The sequence below is a fragment of the Rhinolophus sinicus genome, chromosome 6 (genome assembly GCF_057876585.1).
Source record: "Rhinolophus sinicus isolate RSI-liver-muscle chromosome 6, RSI-T2T, whole genome shotgun sequence".
Classification (NCBI taxonomy): Eukaryota; Metazoa; Chordata; class Mammalia; order Chiroptera; family Rhinolophidae; genus Rhinolophus; species Rhinolophus sinicus.
Genome location: NC_142506.1, coordinates 64730805 through 64752968, shown reverse-complemented (window position 1 = coordinate 64752968; position 22164 = coordinate 64730805). Strand labels below are relative to the sequence as shown.

Genomic DNA, 22164 nt, shown 5'->3' with positions numbered 1-22164 from the left:
TCTCGTCTGGCCCCGCCGTCGCTCCGGACTGGCGAGGGTCCCGGATGTCACCTCCTCTCGCGCCCTAAGCCCCGCCCCTTCCGCCCGGGGCCCGCCCCTTCCGCATCAGCTACGCGTGCGGCGCAGCTGTGGAGGAGTTTCGTTGCTTCTTCGTTGGCTAGAGCGTCCTCCCGCGCTCTGTTGCGCTGCGGGGGGGCAGCTGGGGGGCGGCGCTCGGAGGCTGTCGGGAAGTTGGCGGGTGACGTGAGGTTGACGTGCTCAGCGGCGGGTTTGCGGAGATCAGTGGCCGGCGGCCGCGGGTGCCGGGGGCGGCCAGAGTCCCAAGTGGAGCGGGGCGGTGTGTGGCCGGGGCCATGACGGGCAATGCCGGGGAGTGGTGCCTCATGGAAAGCGACCCCGGGGTCTTCACCGAGCTCATTAAAGGATTCGGTGAGCGCCCAGGGGACCGTCACGGGCCGGGGGATCACGGAGGAGGCCCTGGCTGGGTATGGAGGGGGGTTCCCTGCGGCCACCGCCGCCCCGCGTCGGAAGGCGGGCGACTCCAGAGACCGGGAGGGACTCGGGGACAGGGAAATGCAGGGCTCCCACCCCCTTTCGCGCCCCGGACGCTTGCGTTTCCGCTGTGATTGTGAGAGCCGCACCACGCGGGCGGGATCGTGTGCGTGTGCGTGTGTGTGTGTGTGTGTGTGTGTGTGTGTCTGTGCGCGGCCGCAGGTTCAGGATTCCGCGCTCAATGGTTCGCTTCGCCGACCTGAGTCCTCGTTCCCCCTCCACCCCCAACCCCTTCGGCGTCAGTCTCTGCCTTTCCGCCGCCGCTTCTGTGCGCAGCGCGCTCCACGCCGGGCAGGTGCGCCCAGGCGCAGGTGTCAGGCCGGCAGCGCTGCAGGAAACGCCAGGGTGCGCCTTGTCTAGGGCGGGGAGTCCAGGCCCCAGCCGCCCCGGAGCCCGAGAGTCTAGTTCTTCAAAGCGGAGCAGCTTGGATGTGAGGAGCCCTGTGGGCGTCCACGCGCGCACACTGCGTGGGACCCCCGGGCCACTTCGCTAGTCCTGCTCATTTTTGTCTTCCGGGGAAGGGTGTTTTCTTGAGCCAGCGCTGCAGTCTAGAGGCCATATGCTTGCCTCCTAACTTCTTTCGGCTGCATTGCTCGCCATCCTAGAATAATCAACACATTGCACTTTTTATCCTTGTTCCTTTCCCTCGGGCTCCCAGCCTCTGTTTTGTGCAGTAAGTTTATCTGTTACATTTCCTCAAATATTATTAATGGTGGTTATTATGTTGAAACTTGTACTCCTGACCAAAATTAAACGCCGATAAAGGTAGTGTCTGTTGTACGTAGCTGAATATTTGGACTACGACTTACCAAGCGTTATATTGTTTACCTACTGCTATATCTCAGGCACACTGGTAAGATTTGGGAATTGTTACTGTGCTTCAACCATGACTGCTGTTCCAGGGAACTGACAAACTATAATTGGGTGTATTGATTGCTATGTCAAAGGACGTACAGGATGTTACACGGACACAGGCAGTGGGAGAGCACAGGCAGAAGCAAGAAGGAGCAGCAGTGATGTTAGAGCATGTGGCTTAAGGAACAGCTCGTAAAGTGACTAAAACGTCATGTGACAGACGAGGAGTATTTGAATGGGAAGCTGAAAGCTAAACTGAGGCCGGATTGTGTGCCATGTTGTGTATGAGAAGTTTGGATTGTCCTGTAGTCACTGGGGACTGAACTGCCAAAGATATTTGAATGCTGACATGACATTTTTATAATAAAAAAGGGTTCACTATGTGTAGTGTGCACAGTGGATTGGAATGAAGTGAGAAGCTAGAAGAATTACAATGGCTGAAGTCTGAAATGATTGGCTTGACATAAAGTCGTGGGTTAGAGAGAGGAGTTAGATGCAGTACTTTTGCTGTATTTAAATCCACTGGACGGCTGCTAACTAGATGTAAGGAAAAATGTGAAAATGACTCCGTGGATTCTAGCCTGGGTGGCCTGTGAAGTACAAGAGAACAAGCTTGATGAACAAGAAAATGGGCTCAGTTTTGGACGTACACTGAAGTCATGCATAAGAGAGTGATATGTAAACACACCTTTTGCACCTGCGCAAATGAAAGTGAAGCAATAGCTGTTAATGGGTTGGTTCCATTAGAAGAAGAACTTTGCAAAAAGTTACATGATGGTAGTTATATATCATCATCAGATGCTTCAGAGAGAAAATAAGTTCATTCCAACCATTCCCATTTTATTTGTCTCATCCAGTTCATGGATTTAAAAAACTTTTGGAAATTCATTTTTTCAAAAGTGAAACATCTTATTGGATTCTGAATGCTATTTTAAATTTATTTTAAAAGTTTCTTCATTGGAGGAGACATTATTTGTGGATTCAGTGAGTATATAAATACACATTTTGGTGGACTGTAACGTCATGGTAAAAGCAAAGTTCTTATTAAGAAACTGATGGAGCAGAACTATACTTTGAATTGGTATGGTACATACCTAATTCATAAGTGTACCAAAACTCTGATAGTCTACCAATTAAAAATAGAAGCTGTGGGTTGGCTGTTTAGCTCAGTTGGATAGAGCGTGCTGTTGATAATACCAAGGTTGCCAGTTCTATCCCCACTCGGGCCTCTGTGAGCTATGCCCTCCTTTAAAAAAACAAACAAACAAACAAACAAACAAACGAAAACACTGAATTTTTGCTTCCAGCCAAGATGGAGTAAAAGGGACTGGATTTCCTTTCTTTTTCCTACAACAAATCGATAACCCCAGCATTCACTTTAAGAAACTGGAAAAAGAAGAGCAAATTAAACCTAAAATAAAAAGATGAAATAATAAAGATCACAGTTCAAATCAGACAAACAGAAAAGAGAAAAATAGTGGAGAAAATGAAACCAAAAGTCGGTTTCTCAAAGATCAATAAATTGGGTTTATCTCTAGCCAGACTGATCAGAAAAAGGACAAGAGACACAAACAATATCAGGAATAAGAGAGATGATGCCACTACAGGTTCCACAGATATCAAAAGAATAATAAGGGAATAGACTAAACATCTATATGCCAATACATTTGACAATTAGTGGAAATATACAATTTCCTTTAAAGCCACAAATTACCAAAGCTCACTCAAGAGGAAATAACCAGTATAGCCTTACATTTATTGAATTGTAATTTAAAGTCTTTTCACAGAGACAACTCTAGCCACTGGTAAATTCTATTCAATATTTAAGGAATAGGTAATGCCAATTCTACACAACTTTTCCCCCCAAATTGGAGAAGGAATACTTCCCAACTTACTCTCTGAGGGCCAGCATTACCCTAATATTCAAACAAGACAAAAACATTACAAGAAAAGGAAATTGCAGTCCTATAGCTATCATCAACCTAGATGCAAACGTTCTGAACAAAATTTTAGCAAATCAAATCCAGTAATATATTAAATGGACACTGTGTCATGACTGAATGGGGTTTATACCTCAAATTTAGGGTTGGTTTAACATTCAAAATTCAATATAATTGACCATATTAACAAACTAAAGAAGAAAAACCATACAGTTATCTCCATAGGTATAAAAAGCATTTGACAGTGTCCAGCATCTACTAAGAATGATGAAGTGTTAGATTTTACCCTGCTTGCCAGCTAACGAGTTCGCCTGCCACTGTTTTATGGACGCTGGCAGACAAGTGTTCCTTTAGAGAGGAGGGGTTGAATTCCTTGTGGCACAAAAGACAGCAGCCAGGAGATTCACGTTTGTCTTGGTTCCCGTGTCCTCCAATTCATGGCAGTGGAGGGGGGACCCAGGTGGATGCTGCACATGCGAGTCTGTCATAGCTGAGGGGCCCTGAACTGGACGAGCTCCCAATTTTCTATGAGTAAAGAGGCTGCTGGCAAGCCTGCAGTTTCATGGGCAGCACGTAGTCTTTCCCTCTGCCACAGAGACAGACACTCCCCAGTCCATTTACTAACATCCTTGAAAAGGTGGTTCCGAACCAATCTGGGAATTCCTCTCAGGAGACAGGCAGAAAAAGGAGCAGCCCATTGAGGACGGCCTGTCAACAAAATCCATGCTTCCCACACCAAACATGCCATTCCTTCAGCTGGTCCGATTGATCTGCTCTCCTGGGCCCTTTGTACCAGGTCGCTTTCATCTCTCTCGTGCTTACGTTAAAAAGCCAGGTGGCTTTCCCCCTTCACTTTTTGTTCTGACCTTGCTCCTCTTGGTTTAAGGCATTCACCCAGGTACGGCGGCTGTGTTACTGACCGCACAGAGTCCACCTGGGCCCCAGCAGGAAGTGAGCAGAGGCCCATCATCCACCACGGCTCTGGCCGGCGAGCTGAGGCAGATGGGGAGGACTTGGGCCAGCCCCGTGTTTTCTTAACACGAAGGATAAGAACTGGAAAGGCAGCGCTGAGGCCAGAACCCAGGTCTCTTGAATCATTGCTTGTTTCTCTTTCCCCTGTGCCATGTATTTACTGGACATTGAATGTACACTCGGGGATCATTAGCTATTGTGCAGGTATAAAGCGAGATGCTAAGAGTTGAGTACATACCTTGTTTTCCCTGAACAAAGAGATGAGTATGTGTTTAACATAGGGTTGTTTAAACAGTGTCACCACTTGAAATTCCACCCGTGCAAAAGATTTTGGGGCACTGTTATCCTGTGGACTTCTGTGGTTTGGTTATGATATGTACCATGTTTTAACATCTGGCCTTTTTACGATTGATTTCCAATAGCCGGAACCCCTGTTAGCAATGGCATAAGTGCCCCTTTGTGCACTTTCCTGCACTCATAGGTACAGGGTCACGTTTACAAGGTTTTTTGCCCAACTTACTATGTGTTTGTGTCTAGCAACCTAGCAACAACCGCAGGTTGTTTCTAGTTCTTCTCTATTACAAACTATGTAGTAACTCTCCTTGTACGTATATCTCTAATAGCAGAGTGGGTGGGGCACTTCATAGATATTTGCTGAGCAGAGCCAACTGACATGCCCAAAGTCACATAGTTGGTTCACCCAACTTTTTTCTTTCCATTTAAAATTTTATTTTATTGGGGAACAGTGTGTTTCTCCAGGGCCCATCAGCTCCAAGTTGTCATCCCTCAATATAGCCGTGGAGGGCACAGCTCAGCTCCAACTCCAGTCACTGTTTTCAATCTTTAGTTTCAGGGGCACAGCCTACCATCCCATGGGGGAATTGAACCGACAACGTTGCTTTTGAGAGCTCGCCCTCTAACCATTTGAGCCATCCAGACGTCCCTCCAGAAGCCCAGTGGCAGCTTGCTGTCCTCAATCCAGTTGTGGAGGGCGCAGCTCACTGGCCCATGTAGGAATCGAACCAGCAACCCCGTTGTTCAGAGCTCGTGCTCTAACCAACTGAGCTATCTGGCCGCTGAACGTTTTTCTTTTTTAACCATTGGTTTCTGCAGGTGGTCCGCAGGCTTCTCTAGTTCTCACTTGAACATAATCTGGAATATTAGAAAGTGCCCAGACGTTGGAACTGGACGTGGGTTTTAGTTAGTTTCTTGGCATGTACTAGCTGTAGTGAATTTAAGCAAGCCACTTAGCATCCTAACCCTGTTCCATGTAATACTTGCCTTACTGGGATTAAAGAAAATGCTTTTAAAGCACTTCACACGTAGAAGGCACTAGTAAATGTAGCTTTTTTTTGCATTGCGATAATATAGCTAACATTTAGTGAACACTTAGAGCGTGCCAGGCACTGTATTAAATGTAGCTCAAGCATAATAAATTATGTCACTTATTCCTTATAACAACTCTGTAAGTATGGGGAACGGAGAGGTTAAATGATCATGCAGCTAGTAAACAGAGGTGCCAGGATTCACACCCCGGCAGTTTGGAGGCCACGCTCTTAACCAGCACACCATTGCTGTGACACGTCCTACGGGAGACACTTACTGGTGTCTCAGCCTTGGCTGTTGACATTTTGGACCAGATAAGTCTTTGTTGTCAGGTTCTGTCCCTTGTAGGATGTTGAGCATCTCTGGCCTCTACCCACTAGATGCCATAGCCCACTGCCCCCCAGGGGGACAATAGTGACAGTAAAAATGTCTCCAGATATTGTGTAATGTTCCCTGGGGTGGGGAGCAAAAAATCATCCTGGTTGAGAACCAATGTCCTAGAGGAAGAGCATGTTTGGGGGTAGTTGAAAATAAAAAATAGGGATTTAGGAAAAAGGTCAGAGTAAATATGTGATACAAAAGTCACTGTTAAGTGGTAGTTACTTAATACTATTTTTAAAATGTGCAATAAGAGAAAAAGAGGGCTGAGCGCAGAGCTGGGGAAGCTTAGCAGTTGAATCAAAATAGTGAATGAAAAAAGAGCCAGAGATTGATAAAAACCAAGAAGGAGCAGTCATGGGGTGGCGTTTCAGTGAAAAACTTTTGAAACTTTTTAAAATTATAAAAGTAATATATTCCCATTGTAAATACTTAGAAAATAGTAAAGAAAACAATGGGATTTGGTTCTGAACTTTTACCATTTTAATTTGTCCTGTCTTATTGCTCCTAAATATGCATTTCTTTTAGTTAATATTTAAAGGTAAAGGTATGTATTTTGTATTCTGAAGAAAGGATTTCTTATTTTAGGTTGCCGAGGAGCCCAGGTAGAAGAAATATGGAGTTTAGAGCCCGAGAATTTTGAAAAATTAAAGTAAGTATAGTTTTAGTTGTGGTAAAAATAATGTCTATACTAAAGCGAACTTTTGTGTGTTTGTTTTACTTGGATTACCGTAGGCTGAATACATTATGTCCTTCAAAGCTTGTTTCAGTCCTGGCAAGATCGGTATTATTATTCTCATTTGATAATCACGAACCTGAGACTCATAAATAAGTAACTTACAAGGGATTAAAAACTATGTCCCTGTGATTCCATATCAACAAAGTACTAACTGGTTGATTTTTTACAGCATTCACTTACTGATCGATAGGATTAGAACATGGGACACATTTTAACATAAAAGACATGAATACGAGGTCAGTCTGCAAAAGCATAATAATAGATAATGTATATTAATAGTGAAACAGAACATGTCTGTGCATTATCCTATCGCTGCTGGGGAGGTTACAGTTCAGATTCCAAATGTAGACGCCAAGAAAGTAGCTTCTTCTCCCCACCCTGACTAGAGTGACCTCTCTGAGCCTCTCCTTACCGCCGCCAAGCCTCACCCTGTCGTGCAAATGGGGGGCTAGAGGAGCTTTGACTGCTGGGAGAGTTCTTGGGGTGGGGACAGAGTAGGCTATTCACAGGGAAACGGGGACAGTTGGGATATGGCTCATGTTCTTAATAGGAAGAAGGGAGCAGTAAGAATGGGGTCGTTTGCTCCCCCTCCCCCCCAAAGTGCAAGCATTTTGGATGGAATGAGAGACCAGCTCTAGCTGACTGATCAGGGAAGGTGAATTAAAGATGCGTCACCTGAACTGTTTTTAAAGGATAGGAATGATGTTTGTTGCAAGGAAGGGAGTTGTGGAGGAGCCTGGAGAGCATCTAGAGGGGTGATTTTCTGCCTCAAGGGCAGCAGCAGTTCCTGTAGGGAAGTGGATGACTTCATTACAGACCAGTATCCGTTCCTGCTGTAGTTTGACGATTGTTCATGAATCCAATAATCACATGAAGGTGACTCCCTGTATTTTATAACATGTACGCTGTCAGCCATAGATCCTTAAACACCCTCGGTGAACTTGATTCGTACCTACTGGACTTCAGTATGGGGTTAGCAGCTTCTCGTTTTGCTGTGTTCCTTTTTTTTTAAGTGAGGTGATACAAGGTAGAAATGAATACTCCACAGATCTGAGAACAAACCTTTCATTATAATTCTGTTTCAACTGATGTGATTTTGAGTTTTGTTACCTTTGCCTTAGGCAACATTCTAGTGGCTAAAAAGCAATAGAAACCTTTAAAAAACTTCAAATTTACTTTATTTGCATTGTATGTGTTAAGTGGCTGACTAAACTTTACCATACTGACAGTGTGTTATAAAAGAAGCAGGGTTTGGTGTCACTAATTTGTATTTTATTTTGTAGGCCAGTTCACGGGTTAATTTTTCTTTTCAAGTGGCAGCCAGGAGAAGAACCAGCAGGCTCGGTGGTTCAGGACTCCAGACTTGACACGATATTTTTTGCTAAGCAGGTACGGTCCTTGGGTGGGTACGCTGAAGTCTTGAGAGCAGTCTTTCTTACAAACAGGATTCTTGTACCTATGTGTCCTTAATGTAGCCATCCTCCAACTTTTTCTCTTAAGACCCCTTTACACTCTTTAAAATGGTTGAGATTCCCCAAAGAATTGCATCAATTTCGGGAGGCAATAATACTGGCTGTCTTCTGCCGATCATACACTCTAATTTGAGGTGTGCATGTCTGTGGATCATTAATAAAACACTGAGAAAATAAATTGTCTTCTGGTAATTACAGTCTGTGCACAAGCATCCAGGAAGGACAGTTTGGTAAAGCGTCTCTACCCAGCATCACTGTCCAGTTACCACTTCACTGAGGACAAAGCTAAGGTCCGACGTACTTGCTTCGGGTCGTGTTGCAGTGGTCCAGGGTCTGTCTGACGTCGTCTGTTCAGTCCTTCAGGAAAGAATGAGGGAGTGCCCGCAATGGGCCAGATACTGTGCTGGCTGCCTGGGGAATGATAACAGTCGTGATCCCTGCCCTCACGGTGCTTAGAGTTTAGTGGAAGAGATTACTATTCATCAGTGAAATGTAAAATTACAGAGGTGATAAGGGCTGCCTAGAGTGAAATGAAAGCCATAGTACGAAGTTTGAAAACAATCTGATGCCACCGTCAGTTCGAACACCAACTACAGAGTTCACGGACCCCCAAGACCACCCGCACGTTCTGTAATTTGCTAGAAAAACTCATAGACTTCACCAAAAGCTGTCATAGTTACAGTCATGGTCCATCCCAGGGAAAGGATACAGATTGTCCTCTCAACAGCAAGGGGGAGGTGGCGTCGGGTGGGAAGGGGCCAGGCCCATTTAGGGACCTAACTTGACAGAAATATAATCAGTAGACACCGATGTCACATATTCAATGTGTACAATTTGATGAGTTGGGAAGGAGTTATTTTCTATTCATTGTAAAAAAGTTATGGATGATAGAGTTGAAGTCCTTAGATCATAGGAATGTTCGGTGATGTCTTCGCATTAGCCTAGTGTTGGGTACATAGTCTCTCCTTAATGTGCCGTGACTTTGGAAGAATGTGTGAATGACTATGAATTTTAACATCTAACTTTCCTCCTACCAACCCATCCCCAGATAATTTCACCCGAGATAATTCTGGCCCAAGATAAGGGAGCACCGTCTCAACAAAGTTTGAGTGACTACCTTTATGAAGTCTCCTTTAAACAAAAATTTTCACCCAAATGTACTAAAGAACTGTGATTCTGATCAGAGAATTACTTTTTAAAAGAGCAACAATATTGATCGGATTCTAGATCTGTTACTTTCCCCTAATTCATCAATTATGAGACAGTTTTAAGTACAAAATACTAGAAGAGAGGAATTACGGAAGTGTGGTGTATCATCATATTTGTTTGAGAATTGGGTGTAAGAGAGTGTTTTCTAGTGGAGAAAACAGGATTATCAAGGTTTTTCAAACCTACTGTAGTTAAACGTAAGAATCTGGCGGACGTTCACAAGCCTCTGGCAACCTGAAAAGTAGAGGAATACAGGAATTAAAGAGGGAGACAGTTGAAAGTTTTCCTTCTGAAATCAGGAAGGCTATAAATAGATAACTGACCACATTGTAAAATCGTAATTGAATTAGCATTTTAGGGAAAGACTGCAATTAGAAAATGGTACTTAATTACAGTATAGTAACAAAATATAGCAATAGGACGAAGCTGTATTTTTTCGGTCATTTAGCAAGTTTAGTTCCACTCTACAGTTGATTTTGCTGGTGTTCACTCGGGTCACCTGAGGTTCTTCCCAGCTCTGTGCTTGCGACGCTGTGTGGGTGCCGCAGGCACTGTGGGCGGGGCCCTTGTCCATAGAGGTTATAATCCTGCTGGACAGGCCACGTGTGTGCACAGAACCAGTCTGGCATGGCGGCTAAGCGCGTGAGTTCCAGAACCAGGTGCCTGCGTCTGCTGGCTCTGCCCTGTGGGCAGTGGCTTAACCTCTTGGTACCTCAGCCTCCACAAATGGAAAGGAGCACGATAATACTTCTCCTTCTTCATAGGCTGTTGAGAGGACAACAAGAATTAATACATGTGAAATGCCTAGAAAAAAAGTACCTGGCACGTACTAAGTGCCACCTAAATGCCACCTCTTGACTAGACTGTAACGCCCACATGATCTGTTAAATAAACACCTAACAGTTAGATGATGACAGTATAAAGACTGTATAATTGAGTTGAAACTGTATGTGGACAGTTTGAACCCTTTTTTAGGAATTCAGATGAAGGTAAACACTATTTTAGGAGTTGTAGGATAATTTCTCGGAGAGACACAGGTGAGTGACTTGGAGCTTGGCTGGGTGCTGGAACGCGGGTCGAAGTCAGACAGCTAGAAACGGGTTTTGGAGGAAGTGAACGGAAGGCGAGGCATCTTCTGTTGGTTTACCCAGCCTTGTTTTATGTCAGGAAAGATGGGTCTTGTTACCCTACCTGGATTGTTCTCACCGATACTCTTGAGTTCATTTCACATATTTGGTTTCCTAGCATCTTCCCGTCCAGAATTTTCAGCAAATTCCTGAAACTCGGTTAGAATGGAAATTAAACATGGTTATGCTAAGTCTGTGTGAAATAAAATGGGCAAACTATTAACGTTCTTCATATTCTGGGGGTCACTGTCACCAGGTAAAAGCTGCATCTTTTACACAAACGGATGTTTTTGCTGTTGTATTTTATAGGTGATTAATAATGCGTGTGCTACTCAAGCCATAGTCAGTGTGTTGCTGAACTGCACCCACCAAGACGTCCACTTAGGGGAGACCTTAGCAGAGTTTAAAGAATTTTCACAAAGCTTTGATGCAGCTGTGAGTACAGTCTAAGTATTCCTAAAATGCCCTATTTGTGTTGTTCTTATTTTAATGGGCTGCTCTAAAAACTTATTTCAGATGAAAGGTTTGGCACTGAGCAATTCGGACGTGATCCGACAAGTACACAACAGCTTTGCCAGGTAAAGAGACTTTATTTTACGGAAACCCTGTTTCTTTCTTTGCTTGTTTGTGTCTCACGATTTTTTTTTTTCTTCACTGCAGACAGCAGATGTTTGAATTTGATGCAAAGACGTCAGCAAAAGAAGAAGATGCATTTCACTTTGTCAGTTATGTCCCTGTTAATGGGAGACTGTATGAATTAGATGGATTAAGAGAAGGACCGATTGATTTAGGTAATCCGATTCCTGTTCCTGGTACTTCACTTTTGAGAAGGGAAAAGAGATTGAGTTTTCACCTCTGCTTTAGCCGCAGTGCAGCTTAGATTTTGAAGGGGAAGAGGGCTGCAAGGCAGTAAATATCAAGAAGGCTTTACGCTCTTCAGTACTTAGGAAATCAACAGAGAGGAAGGGTGTATTGACTAGTTCAATTGGAACCTTTCTTGCTAAGAGAAAAGAATGTTTAATCCATCGATGACATAATTTTTTTATTCTCCAGTTAACATTTAAAAACTACTTCATCTAGTGAACTGAAGTTATTATTGCCATTTTTAACCTACTGATAAGCGAGAGTAAGCATTTCTTATATTGTACTAAAATATTTTCATTGAAATTGGATCATTCAGAATCACTTTAATTCAGTGTTGAACCATCTACAAAAATATTTTTCTTCAAAGTTGCTCTTTCAGTAGCACATTAATGTGCTGTCCTTTGTGCCAAAGGTTAGATTTGTCTTCATCCCACCCTGTTTCTAACCGTAAGCAAAAATGATAAATGGTTTCTGAGGGTGAGGGTGCAATGGGTGGTTCTTACATAGTACTGAAATTAATAGGTCTATAAAAGAATCTTAACTCCTTATTTTTATCTCATTAAGTTTTCTTTTTTTGTTGTTTATTAAGTCCATTTTTAAGTCCAACAAAACCTGTTTTAATTTTATTGAATCTAATGTTATCTGAATGTTATCTGTTGTTCATAAAACTTTATACTTTCACATTAAAAAAAGTTATCATAGTTTCATTTTGTTTATACTTTTTGACTATAGAACCAATGATTTTTTTATCTAACACAGATTTACATCTTATCTCTAAATTTACAAATATTTATTTTTCTATGTCTGTTATAGAAAAGGAATAGAATATTTCTTCAGTTCTATAGAAGTTGATTTTGTCTAGTTTAGTGATTGATCTAATTTCTGCATTTTCTCTGTTGGCTCTGTCCGGTCAGCCATTAATTCATTAGAACCATCAAATATAAAGGAAGTAAGAGAGGAGAGAGAACAGCCAGTTTTACTGTACAGCTGGTGGCTATGCTAAAACTTACGGTGAAAAAGAAGATTAAAACAATTGGATAAAATTGCTTTTGCTTTATGTGTAGATTTCAGTTTTTTATTCTATAGTTACGGTGGTGGGAAGTCTTGCAGATAAGGATTAAATCCTTATTTTTCCACTAACGTGGCTGCTGGTTTTTCTTAGTGGTCAGTTTTGTCATCTGTAAAAGGAAGGTAGTTATCCTTATTTCTCAGAGTTGCGAGTTTTAATGATAGAACTCCCTAATTCATTGCCTTCTCAAACATCTGTTCAGTACTTGCTAAGTGATGAAATAACGTGGCAGAGTAAATTAGGTTGTGCTCTTTCCCCATGTTATTACTCAGAAAATAAGAATTGAAGCTGAACATAGCAGTGCTAAAAGGATGTTTACCATCCTGAATTTCCTAAAATGTGTATAAAAAAAGAGAGATTTTTGACCAAACTTTTGAAATGATGTCAATGTTGACTGTATTTGCTTTCAATGCTTTCACGTTGTTTTCTAGGCGCGTGCAATCAGGACGACTGGATTGGCGCAGTGAGGCCAGTCATTGAGAAAAGGATCCAGAAGTAAGTTCTCAGCTCGTTTCACGGGCACAACGCTCTGGCTCTTAAACACTTTTAACACCTTTTATTTCATTTTCATTCTAGCAATGCTTATTGAACATCTGCTTTCGATCGGGTAGTTGTGTTCAGGAAATGTATTTCAGGAAATCTCTAAATTCTACAAAGTAAGAGGTCATCTCATTTTTATGGAAGTTAAACATGCAGACCTCCATTAAGTTAGATATTTTGTACAGTGACTTTGTAGAGCTTTGTTTCTGAGCACATATTATTTTATTAAACTTTTTAAGGTAGTTATATTCACATTCAGTTATTAAAAAAAATACAGAGGTCTTGTGTACCCCTTAGCCTGCAGTGGTAACAGTGTTTCAGTCAGGGTATCGGCCTTGATGCTGTCAAGATAAGGGATAATTCCGTCGCCACAAAGATTCCTCATGTGGCCCTTTTAGAGACACAAAGGTCACCCTGCCATCCCTCCTCCCCCATCTTTCATGCCTAGTTCTATAATTTTTGTCATTTACAGAATGTTACATAAATTGAATCATATAGTATGTTACCTTTTTGGATTGGCTTCTTTCACTCAGCATAATTCTGGTGATTTTTCTAGGTTGTTAAGTTTCTGGAGATTTTTCTAGGTTGTTAAGTGCATCAGTCGTTCATTCTTCTTTTCTGTCAATGGGTAATAGTCTGTGGTGTGGATATACCTTTTTTTTTTTTTTTTTTTTTTTAGCCCATTTCCCCCATTGAAGAACATTTGGATTATTTCCAATTTGGGCTTATCACGAATAAAGCTGCAGTAGACACTTGGGTACAGATTTTTGTGGGAACATAAGTTTTCATTTCTTTGGGATAAATGCCCAGGGGTACCATTGCTGAGTCGTATGGTAAATGCATGTTTAATTTTTTAAGAAACTAGCAAACTCTTTTCCAGAGTGACTGTACCATTTTACATTCCCACCAGCAATGTGTGAGTGATCCAGTTTCTCACATTATTGCTAGCGTTTGGTTTTGTCCGTTTTTCATTTTCACCATTGTGATACATGGGTAGTGATATTTCATTGTGATTTTAATCCTCATTTCCATAATGACAAATCATGTTGAAAATCTTTTCATGCCTTTTGCCTGTTTTGTAATTGGATTTTTTTTTTTTTTTGACTGTGGAACCTTGAAGTTCTTCACAAATTCTAGATGCTGCTAGCCCCTAATCAGACACATTGCCTGCAGTTATTCTCTTCCAGTCTGTAGCCCATTTGTTCATCCTCCCAACTGGTCTTCTGCAGAGCAGAATCTCTTACTCCCAATGCAGTCCAACCATTTATCAAACTTTCCCACCAGGAATCGTATCTGTAGTGTCAAATCTAAGAATTCTTTGCCTAGCCTTAGATCCCAAAGATCTTTCTACTGTCTTTTCCTATAGGGTTTATAGTTAAACATTTTACATTTAAGTCTGTGACTTATTTTGTTAATTTTTATATATGGTGTGAAGTTAAGTCAAGGTTTTTTGGGGCTTTTTTGCCTCTGAATGTCCAACTGCTCTGCACCCTTTGTCGAAAGGCTGTCCTCCCTCACTGAGTCGGTCCTGCCCCCTTGCAAAAGGCCTGCTGGGCATCTTCGTGTGGGTCTGTTTCTGGGTTTACTGTTCCGTTCCATTGATCTCTCGGTCTGCCCGCTGCCAGACCACGCGGTCCTGATCACTGCAGCTGTAGGTCTTCCCATTAGGTAGACCGACGCCTCCGACTTCATGCCATTCCTTCAAAATTGTTGTAGCTATTACGACGTGGTGTAAAGTATCTGATGAAAACACTCTCACAAGAAATTGATCCAAAGACAGTAAAGATGTCTAAGGTCTAAAAACAATTGTTTTAGCTCTACTAGTTGCCCTGCCTTCCTACATATACATTTGAGTATAATCTTGTCTATAGCTACAAAAATTCTTGCTGGGGTTTGATAGGAATTGTGTCAAACATTTACCTCAATTAGAGGAGAACTGGCATTGTACGATGTCGAGTCTTCCAATCTATGAACCACGGGATCTCTCCCCATTCACTTGGATCTCCCAGAGAATCATGAGTAATCACAGTCGATTACTTTAATTGTAATAGTGTTACAGTTCTTCATTACCTTACAAACTTCATTTTTTTTTGTTACATTTTTCTTTTTAGGTACAGTGAAGGTGAAATTCGATTTAACTTAATGGCCATTGTATCTGACAGAAAAATGATATATGAACAGAAGATAGCAGAGTTACAAAGACAGCTGGCTGAGGTTTGTGGCATGTTTTTAAGTGAAGAGTTCCTAGTTATTCTCAGGGAAAGTATTTGCTTTTCTTTCTCTCCTTCTTTCCCTTCCTTGCTTTTTTTTAAAAAAAGTATATATATAGATTTAATCTAGTGTCCTGAGCGGTGTTTTAAGAAAACATATTCTGGAGTCAGGCTGCCTAGATTCAGCCCCTGGCTTTGTCATTTAGCGGATGCAAGAATTTGAGTATATTTCTTTGTGCTTCAGTTTCTTCATGTGAAATGAGGATAATAATGTTTACCTTACAAGGTTTTTGTGAGGATTAAGTGAGATAGTGTATGTTAAACCACTTTGAACAGTGACAAATAGTAAACACTAAGTAAGTGTTAGTAATAACTCTACTGTAATTTCATTATATTATATAATTAAGCAAGTTAGAATATATTTCTCACAGAATTAATTGGGTACATTCAGATTCACCTATACTCTTTACTAGTCTTTATGACTGATTATCTTTCTATAGTAAATATGACTAGAGAAGAGAATTAGTAATAGACCCAAAGACCTTTTTTACATTTCTTTGATCACATTTTCTTAAGTGTATTTTTTTTTTTTAAGCAAAGTTATTTTACAGCTGAACCAAAGATTATAGCAATACAGTATATTACACTGTAGATTGTTTTTAGGTAAACATATGTATTGTTATAAAATGTAGAAATATGGAAGGTACTGCCTACAGCTTTTATCCTTTAATATCACAGTTATTAGGCTGGTATTTGTCACCATATTAAGGGTAAAATTGGAAAAGAATTGTACTATGTTTATCAATTTGAAATATCCTTGACTTAAACCTCAATTACTAGGGTGTGTTATTTTTTTCTTTCCCCTAAGGAGGAACCCATGGATACAGATCAGGGTAATATGTTAAGTGCTATTCAGTCAGAAGTTGCCAAAAATCAGATGCTTATTGAAGAAGAAGTACAGAAATTAAAAAGATATAAGGTATTTTTTTTCATTTGCTCCTTTAATGTTTTAATGTAGAGTTGTATATTTTGACATGAAGATATGTCGAATGCTTGATTGTTTTTCTCCCATTATTGACTAGTTTTCAGAATAATGAGTTGATTCTCTGGCACCCTGCAAAGGTAACTAGTGAGGTTTCTTTGTCCTTTTTGTTTTTTCGGGTTCACTGCAGTTGTGATGCTCCAGTTATCCCACCTTTGGCCATTAGGAGGCGCTTCAAGCCGTCTCCTGAGTCCTGACATGACTCTTCATCTCTGGTAGCTTCCAATTGCTTTCTAGATGACAAGATGTTTCGGACCCATTTGTACATTTTGTGCTTCAGACTCAGAATCAGCCATTTTTTCGAGAAGCCTGAGTCCTGCTGGTGGGAAGTGGTGAGCCCAGGGTACTCAGTGACGCTGAGGAGTCATAATTCCCAGGCCTGTCAGAATTATGACATGGCCACTAAGAAATACATTTTTGTCTGTTTCTTGTTTTATTTTTGAAGAGAAAATTCAATGTGAATTCATGTTAATACTTAATTGTAGGTTAAAGGGCATTTGCATCTTTTCAGCTGAAAACACTGGTTCCTAGCAACAGTAACATAATTACTTGCTTAATACTACATAGGTATAGCACATGTATGTATGATTAATATTTATATGCCTTATGCTGTATGTAGAATGCTTGTGCACGTGTGTGTGTGTGTGTGTGTGTGTGTGTGTGTGTATGTATAAAAAAGGTTCAGTACAACACCAGCATTGTTAATAACAATTGAAAGTTTTCTTCTTCATTTTTTCCTTAGGTTATATCCCATTTTAAATGAACAAATTACTGTTTTTAAATTCATCTGAAAAAAATTTCTCATGGTGTGGTTCTCTTACCAATGTGATACACAAATGAGTTTGTTTTATTCTGCTTTCCAATTATTGAGGTTAAAGTTTTTTTTTATTTAATTATGTCAAACATTTGTATAATTCAGTCCAATATAAAGCAAGCCTATCTTTAATAATATCAATCTCCTTCACTTGGAGTCTGTCTCTGATAAGCTTTCCTCAGAGAGAGCGCAAAGAGTGAAGGGAACTTTGAATTTTGTATGGCTTGGGAAATGGTACTTATGTCATTTGTCATGTGTGTGTAGAAAAAGCGTTGTTCTTTATTTAAAGCTCAGTGGAAGGCAAGGAGTGTCCTTTTTCTTTTCGTTGCTCACTACAGTGCTTTGCATCACACTTAACAGCCACCAGTGATTGTTAAGTAAAATAATGGACCTTGGAATAGCAGGATTTCTTCAGGTGGAAGTGGCAGGGGCTGGCTCCAGAGTATTCCAGGCAGGGAAAAGGGAGCCAAGTTCAAGGAGACAAGAAAGTAAGGGATGAAAGTTTGAATATTTACCTTTCATTTTATGTGATATAAAAAAACAACTACCTGTCATTTATATACTCTTATGCAGGGGTTATTACCTAATTGATTTTTAATATTTGCCTAAAATAAGACACAAACTAGGTTTTCAGAATCTTTCCCTGGTACATTGTTTAAGAATCATTTGGTCAGAAAAAGATAAAATGATCCTCATTTTGATGTGAAATGAGTATGTATTAAGAATTTGTTTGATTTCTTAATGAATTGAAGGAATCTGGAAAATGTCACAACTAGTTCAAATGAGAAATCAAAGCAGCTCAAATTTATATGAAGTAAAGGAATGTTGAATTCACAAAAGACGGAAACTGGTTTTTGTGTGTGTGGGAGAAGGGGATGATCTCTGCCAGACAAAACATCACATAGCTCAGGGCAGTAAAAGGCTGGAATCACGTAACTCGGGAGGTTGAGCTCTAGACAATGCAGAGTTTTCCATTAAAACACATTTCTCCCTCTACAGTCTACCCCCTATGATAAAAACCATTTAAAGTAAGATTATTCTTGATCACAAAATAAAGCTGGTCTCAATAGGCTATTCCTGATTATAGTTCTAGTAAGCAGTGAAAGTGCCGATTTATCCTGTTGGTTGTAAATTCACTTGCCTCAGCAAGTTCAGTTTTCATAAATAATCTTAGACTAGACTTTGAAAAGCCTCTGTTATCTGCTGAGCCCAGAGTACTAGGAAGCCACACCCAAGGTACTCTGCACGTGTATTATTGTATTAGTCTTTATTCTCAGTACAAACTGAATCTCATTATTTCATTTTATTTTTCTTTTGAGAATGGGGGTTTTCTTCCATTTCTATTTTGAGTTGGATGCAAAATTAAAATGTCAGAAACTTGGTGGAAATGTAGTTAGTGTGGTTTGATGTTTGCTTTTTTTCAGATTGAAAACATCAGAAGGAAGCATAATTACCTGCCCTTCATCATGGAGCTATTAAAGACGTTAGCCGAACACCAGCAGTTAATACCGCTGGTAGAAAAGGTAAGGCTTTCTTGGTCAGTACGTAAGTAGCATTTAGATTCCCCCAAACAGACTGTTTTCTGGCTTGATACTCGAGGTAAAATTGGTTGAAGCTTTTTTATTTTTATGTGTTTGCTTTTACCTATTGTTTCATATTCTAGATGAGTGTTAGTTTAGTCCAATACTGCTTTAGTCTTCAAGGATCCCATGTCACAACTCAGGTTGTGTTGTGTTAGAATAACATCGAAAACATTTTCTTTTCTGTAAAAACAAATTTTAATGTTAACAATTGATGTAATAGATTTTTTTTCCTTATTTAACAAAAATTTGAATAATCATAGAATTTAGTGCTAGGTGGACATTGAAGGGAGAAAAAAAATATAGCCAAGACTAAGAAATAGGTTTTCTTATTGCTAAGCTAGTATTCTTTCCACTGAGGGAAAACTAACATAGGTTAGTGAAAAATTCTAAGATATTTTTCCTTTGACATGAGGCACTTAAAATAGTTATTGGATGAATGAAAAGCATTTAGATTAGATTAGTTTTTAAGTTTATACTGTAAATCAGTGTTTCTGAAAGTGACCATCCCTGGATTCACTTTAAAGTACATGTTACCTGGCCCCTCCCCAGTAATTCTGTTATGGGGGCAGGAATATTTAATAAGTCCCCCCCTCCCCAGTTCTAATGCAGCTGGTCTGTGTACCCCATTCTGAGAAACACTTTGAGAGAATAGTACTAGGCAAACAAAATTTTGGACAATTAACTGAAAGACCAGAAAACATGGTAGGTATATTTTTCTCATTAATTTTAAAGTTTATGAAGCAAAGATAAATTTCAACCCAGCTGTTTCATATCAGCATGTACTCCAAATAATGTGAAATGTGAGTTAATGTCTCGTGTATACCTTATTGCCTGGATCCTGAAATGTGTGCTGCAACTTTTACTATTAAATATGAAAAAATTATTGCACAGCACTGCTAAATCTCTTTTGCATATAGGGTTTTTTATTCATGTATCTTAGGGCATTAGAATTACAAAGTCCAAGAAAGGAAACCGATTCTTAAAATTTTAGATTAACAGTTAGGGTCCTGTGATCCTCAAAATTGCTCTGTTAACAGAGTAGCTATGATGTTCTTTGTAGAAAACACTACAACATATTTCTGTACTAAAAACAGTAAACAAATAATAACGTAGACTGTTGTGCTACATCATGTAGATTAGATTTTATGTAAGGTAAATATTAGTGACCAGTCATATGTTATTAGAGAAATTTTAAATGTATATATGTACATTTTGCTTTAAAATTGGTCTGTGAATTTTTTTTGCAAATTAGGAAAAGGACAATTCTTGTTTGATTTTAATGACAGTATGTCCCCAGACTTGGAACAAAGCCCGGAGAACAACAGCTTTGGCTTCTGTTAGAAATGTACTTCCTTAGCTTGCGCTGTTTTGGACACAAGGTGGCAGTATCTGAACGCCCGGTGTTGGGGGGATGCCCATCAACCTGCCGGTGTGTTTGCATCTGTGCTGGCTTCTGCCTGTTTCTCCTGAGGGTTCCTTGATTGTTAATATTGCACATTTAATATTGCGATACGTTTATTTCTTGTACATGTGCGATATTTGGCATCTCCCTAGATAATGAAGGGACTTCAGATTGATTATTTGGTTAAAATTTTTGAAACGTTTTAATTATTCATCGTTTATCTAGCTGCAGCTATATTCCAGGCTCTCTGTTAATGTCTGTAGCCATGAATAAGGCACGTCTTCTCTCTGAAGCAACTCATGATAATGATAAATAAGCTATTCTAGTACTGTGATATTAGGTTAAACTCATTTATTCAAATATGCAGAAACAGGATTTTTCTTAAACTCCATTTTAATGAGAAGTAGGCACATGTAAATATGTTGTTTTGAAGTCTTTATGAATATGACTTTATGGTCTGGATAATGGTGTATTTTAAAATAATTATTTTATAATAATACATTTCAACTTCAGATAAGAAAGAACTACAAACCAAACATGATTTTTTTTTGTGGAGGACAGAGTGGACATTCATAATTGTCCAGGAATAGTCCGTTGCAAACTCTAGAAATCTTACAAACAATGCATTTTAAGCCTTTTAGCTTAAGAATACCCTCTGACATTTTATTTTAATATGATCTAAAACAGACTTTCAAGATTTTATAGCATACTATCTTTAATTTCTAGGCAAAGGAAAAACAGAATGCAAAGAAGGTACAGGAAACCAAATGAAGAAGATGCTTTGGGATATGTTCACACTTCTGCTTCTGCACTTATTTTCATGGAAACATTAAGTTTGAAGAACTTTGAGCAACATCCTCTTGACTCTGCACGTTTGGCAGCAGTACCCGTCTGTCTTGTCTGTAGTGCATGGACTCATACACCTTCCCTACTGCATCAATTGCATGTAGTGCCTATTAAATAAAAGGATGCTAAGAGTGCCTGCCCAAACGCCATTGTGTGACATTGGATCTGAGGACATAGAAGTACCGTAATGAACCTAGAAAATGCACAAATGATAGTCTCTATCTGTAACTGTTACAATTAATCTTTCGATCTCATAGCTCAGTTAAATGCTTAAAATGTATAAATGTCAGATCTTGATTAAACTGGAACTCTTGTTTCTTTCCATCATGATCTAATGAAAAAAAAAATCAGTATTTCTGTGTTTGATAGCTAAATATTTTGAGGGTTTTAAAACTGAATTTTATCTCCCATACCAATTATTTGAAAAAGTATGATTTTAATGAAAAGCATTTGAAAAGGACAAAAGTACAGTTTCTAGTGATTTTCACTGCTGCCAGTAGAAAAAGTAATAAACATCCCAATTTTATTTTCACAAACTTTCTTGAAGTGTTTGGGGTTATTTATTTATGTATTGTAGAATTGTCTCAGGAAGGCATATTATTTTCAAAGCAAAATTTCAGGCAAAGAACACATCTTAAAGATTTTTGGTCTTACTCTCAGTTTTTTAAGCTGTTAAGCTGTATCTTTGTAAAAAATGAGGTGTTTGACAATTCAGGGTTATCTGCTTTTTTAAAAAAGGATGGTAATGGTGGAGGATCCTTACATGCCAATTTGAACAAAATTAGTCCTGTCCAGTAGTTTCTAAGAGCCATATACAGTTTGCCCACAGTGGAGTTTTTTACATTACTTTAGGGAATTGCTTTGTTTTTTATTTTATACAAATAACATTGTAGTCTTGCTCCTAATCTTTTCCAAGTTAAATTTTAAAGGAAGTTTTATAAAACTTTTTATAAAGGAAGTCTTTTTTTTTTAAGGCACATTTCTAAAATTGGTACATGACTTTTCAACATTGTATTACGGAAAAGTTTAAACATATGTAGGGAGACTGTACCCATCTATCTTCAAACACATGAAGTTTTTTTTAAGGATTGTCTTTAAGCTTACTACATTGTGGTATTACATAATGTCAGAAAACCCGGTCGGAAATTGAATAGAAAAATTAGTGAATTATTTTTCATATATAATTTCAGGTGAAGGTAATACAGAAGCATTTGTAGTTTTTCA

The 22164-nt window shown here is 39.6% G+C and overlaps 1 protein-coding gene across 5 annotated transcripts; it reads left to right on the top strand.

Moving 5' to 3' along the window:
- The first annotated feature begins 219 nt into the window (after window positions 1-219).
- Window positions 220-21480, top strand: UCHL5 (ubiquitin C-terminal hydrolase L5). 5 transcript variants are annotated; one of them, XM_088799155.1, is made up of 13 exons: window positions 231-429; window positions 2921-3044; window positions 4512-4517; window positions 6612-6675; window positions 8046-8151; window positions 10880-11005; window positions 11087-11148; window positions 11231-11361; window positions 12935-12998; window positions 15155-15257; window positions 16122-16232; window positions 18534-18632; window positions 20821-21480. In XM_088799155.1, the coding sequence occupies exons 1-13, from the start codon at window positions 364-366 to the stop codon at window positions 20863-20865; spliced, it is 1107 nt and encodes a 368-aa protein (XP_088655281.1). In that variant the 5' UTR covers window positions 231-363; the 3' UTR covers window positions 20866-21480. The 5 variants fall into 5 exon arrangements, 4 of the variants coding, with proteins under 4 accessions (XP_074173149.2, XP_074173148.2, XP_088655281.1 ...); XM_074317049.2 differs by lacking the exons at window positions 2921-3044; window positions 4512-4517 and adding an exon at window positions 4234-4431 and having other exon boundaries at window positions 241-429; XR_016021563.1 differs by lacking the exons at window positions 2921-3044; window positions 4512-4517; window positions 20821-21480 and adding an exon at window positions 17448-17597 and having other exon boundaries at window positions 220-429.
- Window positions 21481-22164: the final 684 nt, after the last annotated feature.

Excerpts from the sequence above, each read along its gene's own strand:
- UCHL5 (XM_088799155.1), top strand. The coding sequence starts at position 364 with ATGCCGGGGAGTGGTGCCTCATGGAAAGCGACCCCGGGGTCTTCACCG. Across the intron at positions 11,149-11,230 it reads GTACACAACAGCTTTGCCAG|ACAGCAGATGTTTGAATTTG; the intron begins GTAAAGAGACTT and ends TCTTCACTGCAG. Across the intron at positions 15,258-16,121 it reads TACAAAGACAGCTGGCTGAG|GAGGAACCCATGGATACAGA; the intron begins GTTTGTGGCATG and ends CTTTCCCCTAAG.